General features: G+C 40.2%; 1 protein-coding gene across 4 annotated transcripts in view; it reads right to left on the bottom strand.

Annotated features, from left to right (window-relative positions):
- LOC148024405 (flowering locus K homology domain-like) overlaps window positions 1–20156 on the bottom strand; it is a 47654-nt gene that overhangs the window by 11105 nt on the left and 16393 nt on the right. For all 4 annotated transcript variants that reach the window (XM_087694057.1, XM_087694054.1, XM_087694055.1 and 1 more), the window contains 3 exons: window positions 16958–17261; window positions 15205–15466; window positions 12615–12763 (listed from right to left, as the gene is read on the bottom strand). In XM_087694057.1, coding sequence (XP_087550183.1) covers window positions 12615–12763; window positions 15205–15466; window positions 16958–17242 — 696 coding nt within the window. In that variant the 5' untranslated portion in view covers window positions 17243–17261. The remainder of the gene's footprint in view (window positions 1–12614; window positions 12764–15204; window positions 15467–16957; window positions 17262–20156) is intronic.

Consider the following 20156-nt stretch of genomic DNA (forward strand, 5'->3'; position numbering starts at 1 on the left):
GGCCCCAGGGCACTCAAGGGGGCAAGGGGGCTGGGAGTGCATGCGCAAAGAATGTGGTGGTGAGAACCACATGTATAAGACTAAAGAAAGAATCTTAGATCTATGAACACAATGAGATTCATAGGTGTGGGAGAGGAGTATTGATTGTTTGCTACTACAACTCTTGAGAGTGGTGATAAGAGTAATAGATTTGGTACCATGTGGCAAATAGTATGGAGGTTACAACCAAGCCATGGCTCCTCAGGTGATTGGCGAGGGTACTACCAATGACTAGGTACAACACATGAAGGCAACTGGCAATGGGAATGTCAACAATCAAGTACACGCAATCATGTTGATGCCTAGAAGTCACTTAACACAAGTCGTGACTTGGTAGAAACTCACCTCTAAAAGCAGTCATAGCGTTCTCCCTAAGGAAAAGGCCTGTGACCATAGCAGCCAGAAACGTCAGAAACATTTAGAAACGAAACATTAGAAAAGTGTGTTTGTAAGTTTCCTTCAAGAGGGGTTAAAATAAGAAACGCGGGTTTTTTATATGGGGATTTTTTAATAGTTTTAATTAGGGAAATACATCTTAAACCTCTATGGAACTCTCTTAAACAAAGAAAGGCCAATCAAGCTTGAGTGATAATACATGAGAGTCAATTGAGAATAATATGTTACATATCCACAATCCATTATTGACTTATCTCAAAGTTAGTCTTTAGACAAGCTATACTATGGTTCAGACCTCGAACGTTATGATTCATACATGATAAAGTCCAATAGCTAAACAAAATCCCACAAAAGTAATTGTGTCATTCAAAATCTTGAGTCCTCACAAGTCATTACTCATCATCATGATCATGTTTAATGTTGCCCAACAGTTTTTATCAGAAAACCCATGTTTTTAGGTCCCCCCTATTTTTTAAAAAAACACCCATATTTTTTACTATTAGAAATGTTTCTTACTTTAAGAAACGTTCCATAAGTTTCAAACTCAAAGAAACATGTTTCTTTGTTGCTATGCCTGTGACCATATAGTCCAATCACACCATCTTCAATGGTAAAGTTGTTGATGCACAACCCATCATGCTAATACCACATCTTCAACCATTTGTAGGAAAACAACCTTCCCTTGGCACACAAGCAGACCCAAGCGGCCATAACACCACTAGGTCTAACAGGTATTCAATGGTCAACGCACATCGAACAACAAGAGAGATCTATCCTTAGACACCAAAACATCAACACCATCTCCTCGTCGTCCTGCACAACACATTAAAGCATTTAAAACATGCTTACCATCCTATCCAATGGAGAGACACCATCATGTCTAACAAGTGTTCAATGGTCAATGCACATCATACAACAAGAGAGATCTACCCCCGAACACCAAAACATCAACACCATTCTCCTTGTCATCCTGCACAACACATTAAAGCATTTAAAACACCCTTACCATCCTATCCAATGGAGGGTACTACCACGTACTTGGAGTGGCAGCTCCAAAGGACATCCTCATGACATGCAACGGTATCAAAAAGCCTAACTAGCAACCATAAACACCATCTCCATACCAAGAATCATGCAAAATAAGAAAAGAAAAGAAAATTAGAGTTGACTCACACCAGCAACTTGCATGTGCCCCCCCCTTGCTCTCATTGTTACTAGCAACACCCCATATGACCCTATGCAAGAGTGGCCACTGGTGAGAGGCTACTAAGCTAGACTATCAAGGATCCATGAGCTCTAGTGGTTTTGTGCATGTCATCATGGCATGTGTAGGAGAGCAAGAAAAAGCTTTGCCACCAATGCAAGGACCAACTAGAATCTATCTTGCACACATAACACAACACAAGCCACACAAGCAAAGTGAAAAAGAATAAGGAAATAGACATCAAGCTCACCTCTTGGTCATAGAGCCAAATATAGGCTCAACCTCGAGCCTACTAGGGCCACATCCCTATCACAAGAGTTGCCATCCCATACCACTAACCCACACCAATATTATTGTGCAAATAAGGATGCCTAGGGTCTCAAGTCCAAGTGTGGTGATCACATGAGCCCTCAAGGGAAAGAAGATTTACCTTGAGGATGACCTAACCCCAACATAAGTAGCCCATCGACAAGAATGCATACCATGGATCATGGAGGCTTGCCAAATGAGTAGCATGTAGAGATGGTTGGGTCATCCTCACAAAGAGGCACCCATGACAGGGTGCGGAAAATGAGACAGTTGAGATTTGCAATTGTGGAACTACCATGGAGCCATGAGGATTGGCATACTCCTATTCCCGGAGACCTTTACAAACAAAGACATCATCTTCACAAAGACCCACTAGAGGTCAGGTGCTAGTCTACCAAAGGTACAAAGGGGAGACGACCTACCATCCTCAAACATGATCTCGAAGGGGGGACCAAAGGGTCATTAGGGATGGCAATTCTATACAAGGAGAAGCTACAACAAATTGTACGAATCACAAGGAGAGATGAGGAGGCTTGTTTCATGTTGGATCCGAATACGCACAAGTCATCCATGTGACATATACAATGTACTATGCTACTTTGCCCCCACAAGCTCTATATATGCAACCCAGAGGGAGTAACCACCCTACCTCTATCACTATATGAGTGGCCCAATGCTAAGGATGTACAGCCATGTGCAAGGTCATGCTTGATAAGTACTCCACTTTTGATTGCATATCTAAATCAAGAACTGAGAAAGCTTGAAGATGAAGCACCACTTATATAGCTTGTCTTAAAGACTTGTAATAGGCTTCCACATGATGCGGACTTGTAATAGGCTTCCACATGATGCGTAACTCAACTGCCTGGGCAGCTACAAGTACTCTGATTTCATGAGTTATGTTAGACCAGTGCCAATGGGGAAAAAACGGAAGCCCATGGCCAACTAGTAACAGCGCTAGTGGGAACAGAAAGAAGCCATGGGGAGAAAGTTGGAAATAACCAACAGCAATTGTTTGTTTTTGAGAACATTCAAAAAGCCCTCAGCATGATTCTTCAGTCACAAATCTTAGGACAACTAAATAAACCCTAACTCAAAAGTTTACATCTGGATTAACTCATCAAGTTCAAACCCATGAGACTAGAATCAACAGCACCATTGGGGAAAAACTGGAAATCCCAGAGAAAAATCTGGAAATGGAAAAACAACAATGTTGTTTGTTCTGAGGACTTTTGAAAGCCAGTATGAGGCATAGGTCACAACTCTAGAAATAGCTACATACACTGGCTACGGAGTATGAACAGCCAGGGTAGTTGAGTATCATAAGTGTTCAAAAATCAATACTACACCCATGTGTATGGGAAAGTACATGAAATTTTCACAAGAAAGTACTCACCCTCCCTGCATATGTCTTGGCCAGACATCCAAAAACCTGGATCCTATCTTTCTGAAACTTCACTGCTTCCATACAGATAAGTGGTCCAATCTTTATTTTCCTAGAGTACTACAAAAGGGGATCACTGACTTATGCCTAGTCCCCCGTCCCATAACCATATTTCCAATATCATACTTGGTAACCCCATTGTTACATTGCATCCATCAGAGATACATAGTGATAATATTTGCAGATGGACAGAATTCTTGTTTGCATGAAGTGAGCTAAGCCCGTAAATTTTGTGTGTCCTTTTCTTGGATACAGTCTTCCCCTCGATGTTTCCTTGGACTTGTGTCCATAGCATCAGGTCTATCATGGTCTTTCAGTAGATGCTTTCATTTTTATCCATGTCACTCCTTAAGATCTAGTGCTCTGATGGATGTGATATTTTCTCCAGGCTGTTGTATGTGTTGATAGCATAAGGTTTCAAAACCATAATGGTCTTTTGCTAATATCAACATAATTTCTCTACTTCTTCCTCCCACTTCATTGGCCATCCATATTACATCTCATAAAAAAAGTTAATCCAACAACATTAGTCTTACACATCTCTTAATATTACAAATTACTCCTTTGGCACATGGCAAATACCAAAATTCTATAGTGCCACAAATGGTCTTGCATTTAAGCAGTGCGGCTGTGATACTTGAAATCCTATACCAATCAGCTTGTAGATGCCTCTCAATTGATCACAAGATTCTTTTGTTAACCCCGGTGCAAAGAAAGTGCAAAGAACACAAAGAAAATTAAAAAGACGCACGATAGAGAAAAAAGGCGACCCAACGGAAAAACAAGAAAAAACCAACGGAAAAACAAGAAAAAAAGAGCCAAAAGCACAAGAAGCAAACTAAAAAGTCCAAAAGGCAAGTGCAAAAGGGAAAAGGCACATTTTAAATACAAAAGCACACCCTAACTCCTTATAAAAGAGCTAACACAGACACCATGCACTGCAGGTGAGGTAGACACACCCCCAGATAGTGCACTTCCTTTTCCTTTCAAGGTATATTCGACAAACCACGAACCACCACCGACCTCGGAGGCCCCCATCACCCACTCAACCTACCCTCAACCTCCACAACCTCTCATCCATTTTGTTGTACTTCTTCTCCACGACCAGTCTCCCCAAGCCCCCATCATCGACCCACATGGCAACCCTTCAACCACCAAAGTCCTCACCACCAAGTGCTATGGGACTGGAACTCGGCTAGGAAAGGGTTAATGTTAGCCCCAATGCAAAGAAAGCGCAAACGAAGCAAAGAAAATAAAAAGACGTAGGATAGAGCGAAAAAAGGCGGCCTAACGGAAAAAAAAAAGAAAAGAGCCAAAAGCACAAGAAGCAAACTCAAAAGTTCAAGGCAAGTGCAAAAGGGAAAAGGCGCATTTAAATATAAAAGCACACCTAAATCCTTGTAAAAGAGCGTCACGCTCCCTCCTGTGCAATTTGTAAATGTAAACGGGCATGGGTAAAGAAACAATGTAAATAGGAAGGAAATAGAGAAATAGGACCTAGGCTAAAATGGCCGGTCATGTAAAAAAGGGACGGGCATCCAACACAAGTAGAGCATGTATAAAAAGAAAAAAAGTGAATGAAAAAGCTCATTCTTGTGTATGGCCAAAACTAGCTCTCCTCTTCTTCTTCTTTTTCTTATTCTTACTTCTACTTGTGCTTGAGAGAGGGAGTGTGTGAGGTGTAAAAATTACACGGCACAACGGACAGAATCTGAAAAAGAGATAGAGAGTACACAACAGGTAAGAGGAGAATAAGTAAAATTCTTTAGCTTCAAAAAAGTAATACAAAGATGGCTCTATCCACCCGTGCGCTTCCACTGTGAAGCTTAGATGGCGTTCTAGACAGAAGATAGGTGAAGAGCTTAAGGCTAGCTAGAACAACCCTGATTGGGTGAAAAATAGATGATTGATGGCTGTGAAGGGGTTTAGCTTTTATAGCCTATGAAGGGGGTCATGATGGATGACCTTCCATATGCACCTGTGTCTGTTGACCTTCCATGTCCCCATGTGTCTGTTGACCTTCCATGTGCACCTCCACTAGTTGGCTAGGGAATATTCCCTTTACCATTGGCTAGGGCCCCTAATAACTCCCTTACCCCGCAACTCGATGCAATGTGCCTTGAGTTACTACCCGCTTAACTACTCCGTCTAACCCAAAGATTAGATCCACAACAATCACCTTTTTACCATCCAGTCACATAGACCTCATCTGACATACAAGTCGAAACTCAATCAATACCCAGGCTCACATATGGCTTTTCCTCATAATGGGGGCCTTATAACTTTGAGCATAACGGATCATTGGTGGCACCTTATGAGGGTGGGGCATTGAGCATATCTAACGCCTCCCCTCATATCTCCTCAACTCAAAGTCGAGTCTCTGAAGATGAACTTGAAGCAGATCCTTCGTAAGTGCTTTGGTGAAGATATCTACTCCATTCTCCTCTATTGGACAATAGACCAATTCCACTATCCCATCCTCAATCAAATCATGCACATAGTGATACTGGATCTCTATATGTTTGGTGCGCGAATGAAACGTTGGATTTTTGGCAATCGCGATGCAACTCTGATTGTCACATCTTAGCATAGTTGGTTCTCCATCCTACACTCCCATGTAGCAAAACAAGCTGCCTTGTACTTTGCTTTGATAGAAGACAATGCCACAGTTGGTTGCTTCTTACTAATCCAAGAGAAATTTCCTGAACCCAAAGAGAAACAATAACCAGAAACTGACTTCCTTAAATCACTATCTCCTACCCAATCTGAGTCACAGTTCCCCACAAGAAAAGTTCCGAAACTGTATGTGATACCATAGTCAAGAGTTTCCTTCGAGTATCTGAGCACTTGCATCCCAGCTTTCCAATGACTCTCATGAGGTTTGTTTGAGAACCTGCTTAAAACACCAACTCCTGAACCAAAAGAGAAATAATAACCAGAAACTAACTTTCTTAAATCACTGTCCTTTACCCAATCTGAGTCACAATTCTCCACAAGAGAAGTTCCGGAACTGTATGTGATACCATAGTCAAGAGTTTCCTTGAAGTATCTGAGCACCTGCATCCCAGCTTTCCAATGACTCTCAGGTTTGTTTAAGAGCTTGCTCAAAACACCAACAGCAAAATTGATATCTAGTCTGATATTACACAAGTAGATCAAACTGCTGACCAACCTCCTGTACCTCCCAATGTCTGCTAGTGCTAATGTATCTTCAACGGATAACTTTGCATTCACCTCCATAGGTGTAGCTATCTCCTTGTACTCGGTCATGCCAAATGCCTTCAAGATCTCCCATGCATACTTTTTCTGAGAGATGAAGATCCTTTCTAAGACTTCAATCCCCAAACAATAGTGCAGCAAGCCCAAGTCTATTATTTCAAACTCAGAACTCAAAGCCTTTCGAGTTTGATTGATCATATCTTCATAGTCACCTGTAATAAAAAGATCGTCCACATATAGGATAATCACTGCAGACTTTTCACCATCCCTGTAAACATACAAGTTAGCATCTGAGGCACAACTTTTGAAGTTTAAGTTTAAAAAGAACTTATCTATCCGTTGGTACTATGCTTTGGGGGCTTGTTTCAACCCATACAATACCTTCTTCAGCTTACACACCTTGGTCTCAGAATGGGGGGCCTCAAGCCTTGGTGGTTGAGCCATGTACACCTCCTCCTTGAGGTCACCATTTAAGAACGTTGACTTAACATCCATTTGGTAAACTAGCCACTGCTTTTAGGCGGCCATTGCAAGTACTGTGTGAATAGTGGTCATTCTAGCAATTGGGGCAAATGACTCTTGAAAATCAAACCCTTCAACTTGTGAAAATCCATATACAACCAATCTGGTTTTGTACTTCTCTAAGGTACCATCAACCTTGTACTTTACCTTCCAGATCCACTTGTGCCAACAACCTTCCACTTTGTTGGCCGATCCATTAGCTCCCAAGTGTCATTCTTCATTATGCTATCATACTCAGCTTGCATAGCTGTCTTCCATGCTGGATCTGCAAATGCTTCTTCTAAGTCACTTGGCTCATTTACTTCTCTCATAATCTTAGCCATGAAGGTCATATTGACTATGTGAGCAAAAGCCCTTCTTTGCTCCTCTATTCTCTAAGACCTCCTTGGTCTCTGCCTTCTCCTCAACAGATGTAGGCATAGGATTATTGTAGTCATAGAGTTACTTCACCCAACGCGGCAATGGCTTTTCCAGTGGGGTGATGTCAGGTTGGTAAACTTTTTCCTCCTCATCTGAAGATGATGCTTTCTCCTCCTTAGAATAGGGACAGCTCTCGAGATAGGTTAATAGTGGACTACTTCGCTTGATGATAAAGTGGAAGAACTTGCCTTCTCCTCCTCCACTGTATATACGGCTGCTCCTTGAACACCACATCACAGCTCGTGATGATCTTCTTTGCCTCTTGGTCATATAATTTGTAAGCCTTCTGCTCATCACTATAACCCAAGAAGATACATTTTCTGCTTTTTGGTTTTAACTTGTTTCTCTTCTCATCTGGAACATGTGCATAACATTCACATCCAAAAATTCTGAAATGCGAGGCAGATGGTTTCTTACTAGTATAAGCCTCATGAGGTGTTTTTCCCTTGAGAGTCTTTGTGTAGCTCCGATTTAAAATGTAGACTACAGTATTAATAGCTTCAGCCCAAAAATGGTTAGGCAATCCCTTGCCCTTTAGCATGCATCTTGCCATCTCCACAATGGTGTGATTCTTGCGTTCCACAACACCGTTCTGCTGAGGTGTATAAGGCATTGTCAATTGACACTTGATTCCTTTGCTCTTGCAAAAGTCTTCAAACTCCTTTGAGTTGAACTCACCACCACTATTTGTTCTAAATTTCTTCACACTTTTCCATGTTTCATTCTCAACAAGTTTTAGCCATTCTTTAAACTTACCAAAAGCTTGAGCCTTATCACAAAGAAAGTACACCGACATCTTCCTACTGTAGTCATCGACAATCAACATAGAATAAAAAGATCCCCCCAAGACCTGTGTAAGCATCTTACCGCATAAGTGAGTATGCACCAACTCTAGAGGAGCATGTGCTCTATTCTTGCTTTCTTATGGAAATGCCTTTCTCTGTTGTTTGCACATCATACAAGCTTCACATGGCTCCTTCAATTCAATCACTGCAAGTAGGTGAGCAACCATACCTTGCTTATGCATCTTCTTCAACACTGCAAATCCGATGTGTCCAAACCTTTCATACCAAAGCTTACTGTGCCCACTCTAGCGGCGCTTGTAAAAACACTTACCTCATACAGGTTATTCCTTTTACCTTTGCCAACAACTTTGCCAGCACTGTCGAGAATTTTTGCACCTGTCTTCTTGAACCTCACTTTATGACCAAGATCAGTTATGGTAGCAATTGATAACAAATTTCTCCTAATTTCGAGAACATACAACACATTTGAAAGCTTTTTGACTTCACCATTTGCAGCAACAAAAGAAATAGTACATGTGCCTGCAGCAAGGCATTTTGCATCATTTCCAACCATCACAGTGATGGATTCTTATAGAGGCTACATAGAACTATATAGACCTTTCTTGTTGGTCATGTAACGGAAGGCCCCACTATCCAACACCCATGAGTCAGTGGTAGATTCTTCTTGTGACGAGGAGCGTACTTCCTCAATGGTCACCATAAATAACTCCAACTCTGCTTTAGCCGTATTGGCTATCTCTTTCCCTTTACTTTTTAAGGGTACCATTCTTTTCATCTGCCTTCTTGGCACGATAATCTACGATTGCATGTCCTTTCTTCTTGCAGTAGAAGCACTCTCCTTGAAACTTCTTCTTGCCGCTCTTCTTGTTTTTGTCACCATCATTTTTTGTGGAGGAACCACCTTTGTATTTTGCATTGGCAGAGAATGCAACATCTCCATTATTGCTTCCTTCTCAGGTTTTCAACCTCAACTCCTCCTCCATCAATAATGCATAAAACTCCTCAAAAGTCAAAGCTTGAGGTCTCATCTAAGTATTAAGGGCAATCACTAGTCCATCAAACTTTTGTAAACAAATCCGAAGACACCTCCGAGCTAGCTCCTCGCTAGTCTTTTGTATCCCAGTGCCAGCTATCTGGTGGCGTAGATTTTTAATCCAAGGGATGAATACTTCACCCGTCTCTCCTTCAGCAAACTTCTCCGCTGCTAGTTGATTCTCTAAGTTTTAAATCCTTGTTTGGTTTCACGTTTCATACTGACTGCTCAGTACATTCCAAGCCTCTGATGCTTTGGTTGTATGCTGAATCAAAGTCAAAACACTGTCAGAACAGCTTATAACTAAGGCGCACAGTGCATCTGCATTCATTCGTTTCCAAGCTCGTAAAAGATCTGCATTCGGAGGAATCATCACACTAGAATTTGATGGGTCGGGATAGGCTGTGGTTCTGCATCAATCCCCAACAGAGTCTCCAAAAGCTCATAAGAATTAAGGATAGTTGTAATTTTAAACTTCCACAAGGTATAGTTTGTACCATCTAACTTGCCTTCGCTGAAGGTTGGTGGACGAATCAGTGTTTGAATAGCTAGTATAGTAGCATCACCTCCTGCACCACTTCCTAATGCACCACAACCGCTTCCGGAAGACGACATCGTTCCTCGTTGCTATTGAATCCTTTGTCTCTTGCGTACTCTTCGATCCCTAGAGCCCCCTAGGCACTGATACCATCTAAAAATTACACAGCATAGTAAACACAATCTGAGAAAGAGATAGAGAGTACACAACAAATAAGAGGAGAATAAGTCAAATTCTTTAGCTCCAAACAACTAATACAAAGATGGCTCTGTCCACCTATGCGCTTTCACTATGAAGCTTAGATGGCGATCTAGATAAAAGATAGGTGAAGAGCTTAAGGCTAGCTGGAACAACTCTGACTGGGTGAAAGATAGATGATTGATGGCTGTGACGGGGTTTAGCTTTTATAGCCTGTGAAGGGAGTCATGATGGATGACCCTCCATATGCACCTGTATCTATTGACCTTCCATGTACACATATGTCTGTTGACCTTCCATATGCACATGTGTATGTTGACCTTCCATATGTACCTCCACTAGTTGGCTAGGGAATATTCCCTTTACCATTAGCTAGGGCCCCTAATAGCTCTCTTACCCCGCAACTCGATGCAATGTGCCTCGAGTTGCTACCAGCTTAACTACTTCGTCTAACCCAAAGATTAGATCCATAACGGTCACCTTTTTACCATCTAGTCACATAGACTTCATCTGATATACAAGTCAGGATGACTCAACCAATATCGAGGCTCACATATAGCTTCTCCTCATAATGGGAGCCTTACAACTTTGAGCACCATGGATCATTGGTGGCACCTTATGAGGGTAGGGCATTAAGCATATCTAACATGAGGGTGAGGAACCATGGAAAAGAAGGGTGAAGGAACAATGTAAATAGGAAGAGAATGGAAAAATAGGACCTAGGCTAAAATGGTTGGTCATGTAAAAAAGAAATGGGCACCCGAAAGGAGTAGGGTATGTATAAAAAGACAAAAAGTGAATGAAGAAGCTCATTCTTATATATGGCAAAACTAGCTCTCCTCTTTCTCTTTTTCTTCTTATTCTTGCTCGTGCTTGTGCTTGAGAGAGAGAGAGTAAGGAAGTGAGTGTGAGGATGAGGAACCGTGGAGAAGAAGGGTAAATGAACAACGTAAATAGGAAGATAATAGAGAAATAGGACCTAGGCTAAAATAGCCGGTCATGTAAAAAAAGAACAGGCGTCCAAGAGAAGTATGGCATGTATAAAAAGGCAAAAAGTAAATGAAAAAGCTTATTCTTGTGTGTGGCTAAAACTAGCTCTCCTCTTCCCCTTCCTCTTCTTATTCTTGCTTGTGCTTGTACTTAAGAGAGGGAGTGTATAAGGGTGAGAGACCATGGAAGAGAAGCTCTTCATCTTCTCCTCTCTTCTTCTTCTCTTCTCTTATCTCGCGCATGGCAATGGAGCTTGGAGCTTAAGGATTGAGCTTGCACCTTGGATCGTGAAGCTACCAGAGAGCTTGTGAAAGGAGGCAACTCGATCGGGTATGAAGGTAAGTTCACTACACTCATAGGTGTGAGAGTGCACACGGCTATGTGAGAGGTAGTCATTGCACTTGGCTTGAAACGCTTGAAGCAAAAAGCGGTCCGTGGGTCTTGGCAGTTGAGCGAGAGCTCCCACATTTTTCTTCTCTAAGCATGACTTCAGATTTGTGACCAGCAGCATAGTATCTTTCATATAGCCAAAAGATTCACAATGTCCGAATAGTTTTGAGCTCTCTATCCTTTTTTATTTATCACTACACAAGTTTTGTTGCCAAAAACACTCCATTGATTGACAGTAAGGCAAAAGTGCTTTCAAGAGCCAGTGAATGTTTTGATTTGTAATGCAGTTTTCCAAGTGTTTTCCTGCATTATTATCATTGACATTGTTGAACTTTCATAAATAATAAGTTGCTCAAAAATAGCATTATCCTGGACCCTGTTTAATGCATGAGTCTTTTTCCACTACAGAGACTAAGTGATTAACAGTCCAGAGGCTTTCAAGTCACAGGTACTCTTGTTGTTATAATACATGAGTCATGTTCCACTACAGAGATCAAGTGATTAACAGTCCAGACGCTATCAAGGCATAGCCCCTACAACATGTGACTTACAGCTAATTTCAGCATTTGACCACTTATATTTGGTGCTGAGCTGCAATGTATATGTACCATTCCTATGAAGTTAAATATGGCCATATTGTGTTTAAGTCGAGTCAATAATAGCTATCACGTCAGAAAGAATCATATATCTTTCCCTTACCATGGATAAGCAATAATTACTTGATGCGGCCTTCCTTGCCGACATATTTTAGATGTGTTTAAGGTTGGAAATGACAGATCATAGTCCACTTACATTGGGATGAAATAAAGATGAAATGGTCTACTAGAGAACTGGCACAAGCGTACACCATAAGCTCGATCGCTTTGTAGATGTTTCGAATAAACTTGTATGGCACACCTTGGGCTATAAAAAAGAAATTTTCATGTCAACATATAATTTGAGGTTCTCCATTATCATGGATAACCATAATTTCTCTCGTTGCAGAGTTCCAATATCATCCTAAATGTACCCTTTTCAAAACTTTAATCTTTCATTTCTAACCACCAATGCATTGAAATCAGTAGACTGTATTTTGATGTTCAGAAGTGATCAAATTAATGACTTACATTAAGCTCAAATAATGGCAAGACTGATCGATCTACTAAATACTTGCGCAAATATGATGCTACAAGCTCAATTGCTTTGTGAACCTTTGCTGGCTCTCCATGAATTTCCACCAGTCTATCATCTTGTAAAGCATAGAGAGGTAATTCTTCTGCCAAAGAAACCATAAATCAGCATGTGAACAAGAGCCAATAGTCAACAATCACCAGAGTCCTGATTTCCTATACATGTTTTTATCATTTCATTTGGGGTTCCAATCTACCAAAATTTGTGAATATCTGCTATCATGAACATCTCTCAATGACTATGCATAGATCCACATGTATGTATGCATGTGAGACAACCGGATTACTGGTGCATGAATGTATGAACGTGTTATTCAACACAAGTGCAAGTTATAACGTTGCAGATGAGTAATTCATTTTTTATGAAGTTCCAAGTCACAGCAGAATAAACAAATCTAAGGCATGCTTTACTGACCAATCACTTTACAAGTGCCCTATCGACCCACACTTGCATGGGTCCTAGGCGGGTAGCACCTAGTCTGCAGGAAACCAAGACAAAACTGGATGGCTGCTGTCCTGGAGCAGAAACACAGCAGGGCAGGTCTGGAATTCAATCCAAAAGGCAGAGCTGGCTTCTTCCACTAACCAAACTAAGTGGGAATGCATTTTTTGTCAATAAGTATTTACCTACCCCCAACCGAAAAAGAAAAAGCCTGCCGACATAAGAGACTTTTGCATTACCCTGGTATCTTTCAACAAACAATGAGTCGGGTTATACAAAACAGTAGAGCAAAACTGGAGAAATGCAAGTTGTCGATGTGACATTTTCCTTTCATTGAAGCATATTTTATAGTTGTTCCTCGATTTCTTTAAAGAGAAGTGTTTTTACTTTTGTGAGACTCTCTTAAAATACAATGGTGCGCTTGAAAATTTTCACTATTTGCTTCAAAATACTTTCTTGTTTCCTATTTTCAGCAAGTTTAAGCCATGAATATCATAATAAATATTATGTATAGAGCCCGTATGTTTTTAGTTTGCATAAACATTGAGATGGCCTGTCACAACAGATGTATTGCAGTCAGGTTGGCATCTCCAATCTCAAACTTCTAGATCTCAGAAATGCTCTTGTATTAAGATCTTTCAACTTCCAAATAAAGAAGCTGTATTATCCCTAAAAATCAAGTGACTATATGAAGTACAGAATCGACTTCCTAACAGCAATGTAAAGAATGCAGCTCACTGCAAGGTTCTTCATCTCTTAGTGAGGGGACCATCTACATTCTCAAACTTCTAAATTTTAGAAATCCTATCATATTAAGGTCTTCCAACGTCCAAATAAAAGAGCTGTTTTATCCCAAAAAATTTAAATGACTACACAAAGTATTGAATCAACTTCCTACAGCAATGTAAACAATGCAGTTCAGTGCAAGCTTCCTCTCTCTTACAATCTTGTAATACTTCAACTACCCTCTCCATAGTACAGAAGTGTATGGTGTGTGAAACATTATCTGTTCATTAAAGATGATGAAGGCTGGACTTTAAATCATTGTTTTCAGCAAGTTAAGGTCAATAGCAAACACAAAAAAAAGATGGCAATCCTACAACCAGTTGAAGATATGGCATACATGCAGTACCACACTCAGTTGACTGCAGCTGTGTAACTATGCATAACCCCCTGTCAACTTTGCAGAATACCCTTCTTCTCATCCATTGAGGCAGGCAATCACAACTACTATATCTGTGCTTTAGCAAGCACTGCACCCAAAACTAGCCAAAATTGCCAAAAATATAGGTAAACAGAAACTAACTATTTAAACATTGCAAGGCCAAAACAGGCCTCAAAATGGCCTCGGATGGCAAAATAATACTGCTAAATATCAAAGGGCAAGAGTGAGGAGAAGGGGAAGGAAAGACTAGGAGCATATTAATGAAGGCAAGACAGATTAAAGCAATCATGCAAGCTCAAAAATGAAAAGTTTTTATACTCAAACCCAACAGGTCTCATAAACAGGACATGACAACTTAATGGGAACATGAGATTACTGCTAGGAATTGCTGAGCTTACCATAGAAAGTTATTAGGAAGTGAGATCAAATCCTAAGAAGACAAAGATCAATTCCTCAGAAGAGAAATGAATAGACTGTTTAAGTTCTTACATCCTAAGGGATGATTATAGGATATAATAACAATAAAATGTCGATCCAAGTTAATCTTCTCTTTTCTCCTCCTCCACCAGACAATCAAGACAGAAAGAGTAAAGACCTGCAAGCACCATAATGTGCAGGGATAGCCTTTTGAGCCAGTCAAAAGACAGGACTCTGTCTTACAACATTAGCATAGTTAATTTGATCAAGTCACAATATCTCACATTTTGGTAACCAATCAACTCAATCACTAGAACAATGCACCTCCTAGTGCGCATCCATGTCCTAGGGAACCAAAGAATGAAAAATATGATACAAATGTGCCTCCAGGACTATAAAATAGTGTAATAATTTGAGCTAATCTTCAACAAAGGACCTTGTTTGACAGACCGAAAAAAGGAAGCTAACAAAGCTACTCAATACAGTGCAGAGGAGAATAATACCAGGAGGCAGAATTCGAACAATTGCACCAGATGTATCCTGTATTGATTTAATGGTTGCCCCCTGTTTTCCAATTAGGCTTCCAGCCTGTATAGCCGCCACAAGAAGTTTGGAGGAAACTGTCCCATCAGGTAAATGCATTATAATAGGATAACCATCCCCTTCCGTACCACTGTTATTGATAGTGCGCTGGTGGACCTGAAGCAAGCCATCCATGGCTGGAGAAACCACTGCTTCTGGCTCCTCTCGTGCAGACACCATCACCTGCATGATCAACCAGTATGCTCATAATAGAGATAAGCAAGAGTTAAGCAAGAGTTAATCACAAAGACAGAATGACACTTTGGTTGCTTATAAAGGTGGTTCTAGTCAAAACAAAAGATTGAGGATTTGAGATGCCATTGAAAAAAAACAAGCCTGAAATGTTCTTTCTTCAACTACTAGCAAGCAGTTTCACTCCCCATGCCATTGCAAAAAACCCAACTAAAACTTTATTCAACTACTGGCGAGTAGCTCCACTGCCCATCAATGGGAACAAGTAATCAGTACAGTTGAAATAACAAAGATTATCAGTACCAAACTACAAGAGGTCACAAGTTTCAAACATTGGTGTCTGAAACAAAATTTTATTCAACCTAAAGGCATGTTCAGAATTAGACTACCCTTGAAATAGAGACTTATGGAAACTGTTCCTTAGATATTAGCCTTTCACATACATTTCAATTGTCTCCTCATTAGCTTGGAGCCTTCAATCCCTCCTTGTATCCCTGAGAGTTTGAGTTGTTTACTGCATCATTGTGTTGTGCACTTATGTTGCTCAATTTACAGAAAATGTTTAATGCTACTACACTTAGTTTTCAACCATCAAGTGTGGTATATGCGTAGCCCATTGTTGGCACAGTTATTAATACAAAGGTTTGCCTATCCATTAATTTGTTTCAGCTTTGGTTTCAGTTGCATAACAATTGTATTCTCATTTTATTAAAGCAACAAAATGCTCTTGTTCCTGGTGATAAAACTTATTTTTTTGGCTGATCGTTTAAATTTTTGTGACTAGTGTGTCAAGATCTTGTTAGCTTTCATTCAAGTCATTCACTGTGTGCTCAAGTTAATAATCATAATGTAGCCTAAGTATCCACCAGTGGTGATAACGCCACTGAGCCACAAGTCCTAATTTCTCATCCTCTCCTTTTCAACAGTCCCTGTGTCTTCAGTCCTTTATTTCCTTTGACCATTGCATTGCACTCCTTCGTTTAATAGGTCATCTTGGCCTCTAGCAGACAATTGATATAAAACCAACTCTCCCTTCCTCTCTATTGTACCTACCCAATAAAGGATTATCCAAGGTGAATGTAACACAGCTACAGAGCTATGCAAAGCTAGGAGGCCCTGTCCTTGGCCCCAGTGACACCCAGGAGATTATATGAGAATCCAAGCTATCATCTCTCACCACTGCCAGACATCTCTGGGGACATGTACTTCTGCAGACTCTACCAGGGAAGGCTCCATGAGCCATGATAGATCTCCTATGATGGTAGAAGAGCTAAGAACTCTTGTTCATTGGTGATGTTCATGACAAGACATATCATGGATCAGCCGTACATGTCATTTTGGTCCCATAGGTCTTTTTTGCCTCTAGTAGATCTTGATATGACTTTCTTTCAGTCTCTTTCCCCTCGAAAAAATTTGTCAATTTCCCAAATATTTCTCTTCCTGCACACATGCACATTCAAGAATTCAATTGTGAAAGTTTACCACTCTTTCTGTGGTCCCTGGAACTCCATCAAGTATTTTGATGCGAGATTTCGTCTCTTCACACATTTTTTTTACAAACTCTCCCTTACGGCCAATTATAGCACCAACTTTTTGTGCTGGCACAATCAACCGGAATACACTATCACCTGGCCACCCTGGCCACTTTTTCTCACTTGCCAGCATGGCCTCATCCTCTCGACCTCTTTTTAGAGAATAAATATTGACACCAAATGGCTCCTTGTTCTCTGTCAAAGGTACCACTGCAGGAACCGCAGGTACCGCCATTCAGCTTTGGACACTGAATCTGGTCAGACAGAATCAAATAGACAAAATTAAGCTTCACATGTTTGCAAAAACCCTCCCTCCCTCCCTCCACATATTCTATTAGACAAAAATTTGAGCTTCACCTGTTCTACTACATAAAAATGTAATTACAACCTGGAAATCAATGTTGCAAAAAATTGCTCTTTTGTATCTAGCAAATTTTGTTAGATATCACATTTAACTGTATAATCCATACTTAACAGTGAGTTGACTGCCTCAAGCAGCTGACATCAACCAATGTAAACTGCAATGGTGGAAATATCCATCCAGATTTGCAGCCTTCATGAATCTTTTGCACAACTATACTTACATAAGAACTTTCATCAAAATCCCCCAAGTTTCATGTCCCCTCTTATAGAAGTCTTGACAACACAGTTTAACATGGTCTTTAGTAAGGAAGGTTCTGTTAAATATTGATGAGGTTTTGAACTTTTTAATGCAACTGGCAAAAACATTTAATCTTATTTTTCTCAGCTGGTGTCTATTACTAGACTACATGTACAAGATCATCAAAAGCTTGTTGAAAGTTGAGTTGTGTTGTCTCATTGAGAAATCATCTATAACTTGCTTCCTGTTTATTTTCCCCTCAATCTCATGCATAGACATAATTTGATCAATCAGTTACAAACAAAGCACTCTTAACAGGGCTTCTACCTCCTTTGTTGATTAGTTGTGTGTTTCTTCTCATAAAGATGAGCCTTCTATGCACATAAAAATTACCAGGGAGCTTTTACAGTTTGTAGGAATTCTCAACCAAGTAGGGACTATACACTGACAAACTATCCCCTCATAGATAAAAGAGAAGAACACATCAAGGTCCCAGGTGACGACATCTTCCATATGCTTTGAATTAACCCAAATGCAGTTTCAAGTGCACATAAAGTGTGGATGATGCCAATTCATGTACATTTTCATGGATAACATAAGCCTGAAAAAGCTGTCCAAAAGTTGAGTGGCCCTAATTTTGGAACAACTCCCAAGTAGAATCAAGCCTCAAAAGAATAAATGGTAAGCCAATGAGGAATAGGAGCAAAGCAAATTCCGCAATCCTTATGTCATTGTAACTAGTCTAAGTGACTGGAATTTCAGACATGCAAAGGGTGTAAGCATGGTTGAGCAATAGATTCACACATTGTTTGACTATGATGCCAATATGCATTTCTAGTGGTACCTAATGCCTTTGTGTCACACTACAATGCAATTTAGACAATCGCAATGGGAGGTCTATCACAAGGACATGAATAACTTAACCTCTTTGGATATGTAAGTTGTGATAGTTGAGTTGTGCACATGTGAGGTACACAAGTGAGATTAAGTTAAACATGTGTCACAATGACAAATAATCCTAGCTTTGGTAATGGGGGACATTGGCAAAAGTTATTATGGATAGATGCCAATGAGGTGCCTAAGTTAGATCTTAGACATGAACATTGAATTTTCCCTTGGAAGTGACTTTTCATGTCATGGGGGTTAGAGATTTAAATGATTTTATGTCCTAAACTAAGGTCTATGAAAAGTTTCAACACTTTCAAGTTCAAAGAGATTAGGGTTTTAAATTGAGGTTGGGCACCATTTAATGTTATATTAATGAGGGTAAGGCCAAAGTGTTGGTGGCTTGTTTTCACATGTGGAGGCCCCAGTGAAAATGGAGATATGCCAAATGCCAAGTTCGGGTTAGTTTTGGGTTACATGCGAGTGTATCTTCTATGTTGGGTGTTAGAAGACATGAAATTTATTGCTTTGCTTAGCATTGGATTAAAAGTTAATCAAATTTGCTAATGCAACTTGCACATGTGAGGTGCAAGCTAATTATTTCATAGTGTGTGGACCTAGGACCTCAAAATATCAGTTGATGCCAAAGGCAAAAGTTGTAAGACATTATGTATGACAGATACTAGGTGGTACCCGGTGTCAAATTTGGGCCTAAACCAATTTATTGGCTACTAATGTCAATGGTGACACTAGAGACTAGGCATTAGTTAATTAATGCATGCCATGTTGGCCCAGGCATGGAGTGATTGTGTAATTAATTTAATGGAAAATGAATGAGAATGAAAGAATTAATCGATACACAACAATACTCAATCACGAATAAGAAGCAATAAATTAATGAGAGAGTGTGTGTGTACAACACTCTAGGGAATCACATTGAATAATGCCACACTTGAAAAAATTACTGAGAGAGAGAGAGAGAGTACAACGCTCTAGGCGATCACATTGAATAATGCCACACTTGTGCAAAATGAGGCACAAGATGTCTTTAACTAATAAAAAATAAAACTCTAATGGCTTAACCGTCATAGGAAATACTAAAATAAACCCTAACCCTAGTGTCACTTAGTGCTAGGACATTAAGGGTAACAACTGCATTTAATAACAGTTTAAATGACTAGGGAGCCCGCATGATGAATTTAAGGAATCAATGTGTAGCCTACGAGATGGCCTATAAACCCCTCTCCATGAGATGGGTAGATTAATCTAGGAAAATTAGAAAAATCCTAGAAAAGGAAAGAAAATATAAGGTCATGGTTGTACAAGTTCATCCAAGTGGATATAGCAACCTATGACAATATAGAGTATAACAAATCATGGAACAAATGGAATCAAGTTCAAGGCTTGCTGAAAAGCCTAGAACTTTGGTCGAGGAAGAGCCTTCGTGAAAAAATCTGCCAAGTTGTTTTCAGTGGGTACATAAGACAACTCTACTTCTCCAACTGACATCCGCTCACGAATATAATGATAATGAACTTCTATATGCTTTGTGCGGGCCTGGAATACTGGGTTCCGTGCAATGGCCAAAGCACTCTAGCTGCCAGTGTAGATAAGTGCCGGAGCCATCTAGTGCTCATGAAGATCTACAAGTAACTTGCAGAGC

Source organism: Lygodium microphyllum, chromosome 15 (assembly GCF_053477565.2).
Source record: "Lygodium microphyllum isolate KBCC chromosome 15, Lygodium_microphyllum_v1.1.10, whole genome shotgun sequence".
NCBI lineage: Eukaryota > Viridiplantae > Streptophyta > Polypodiopsida > Schizaeales > Lygodiaceae > Lygodium > Lygodium microphyllum.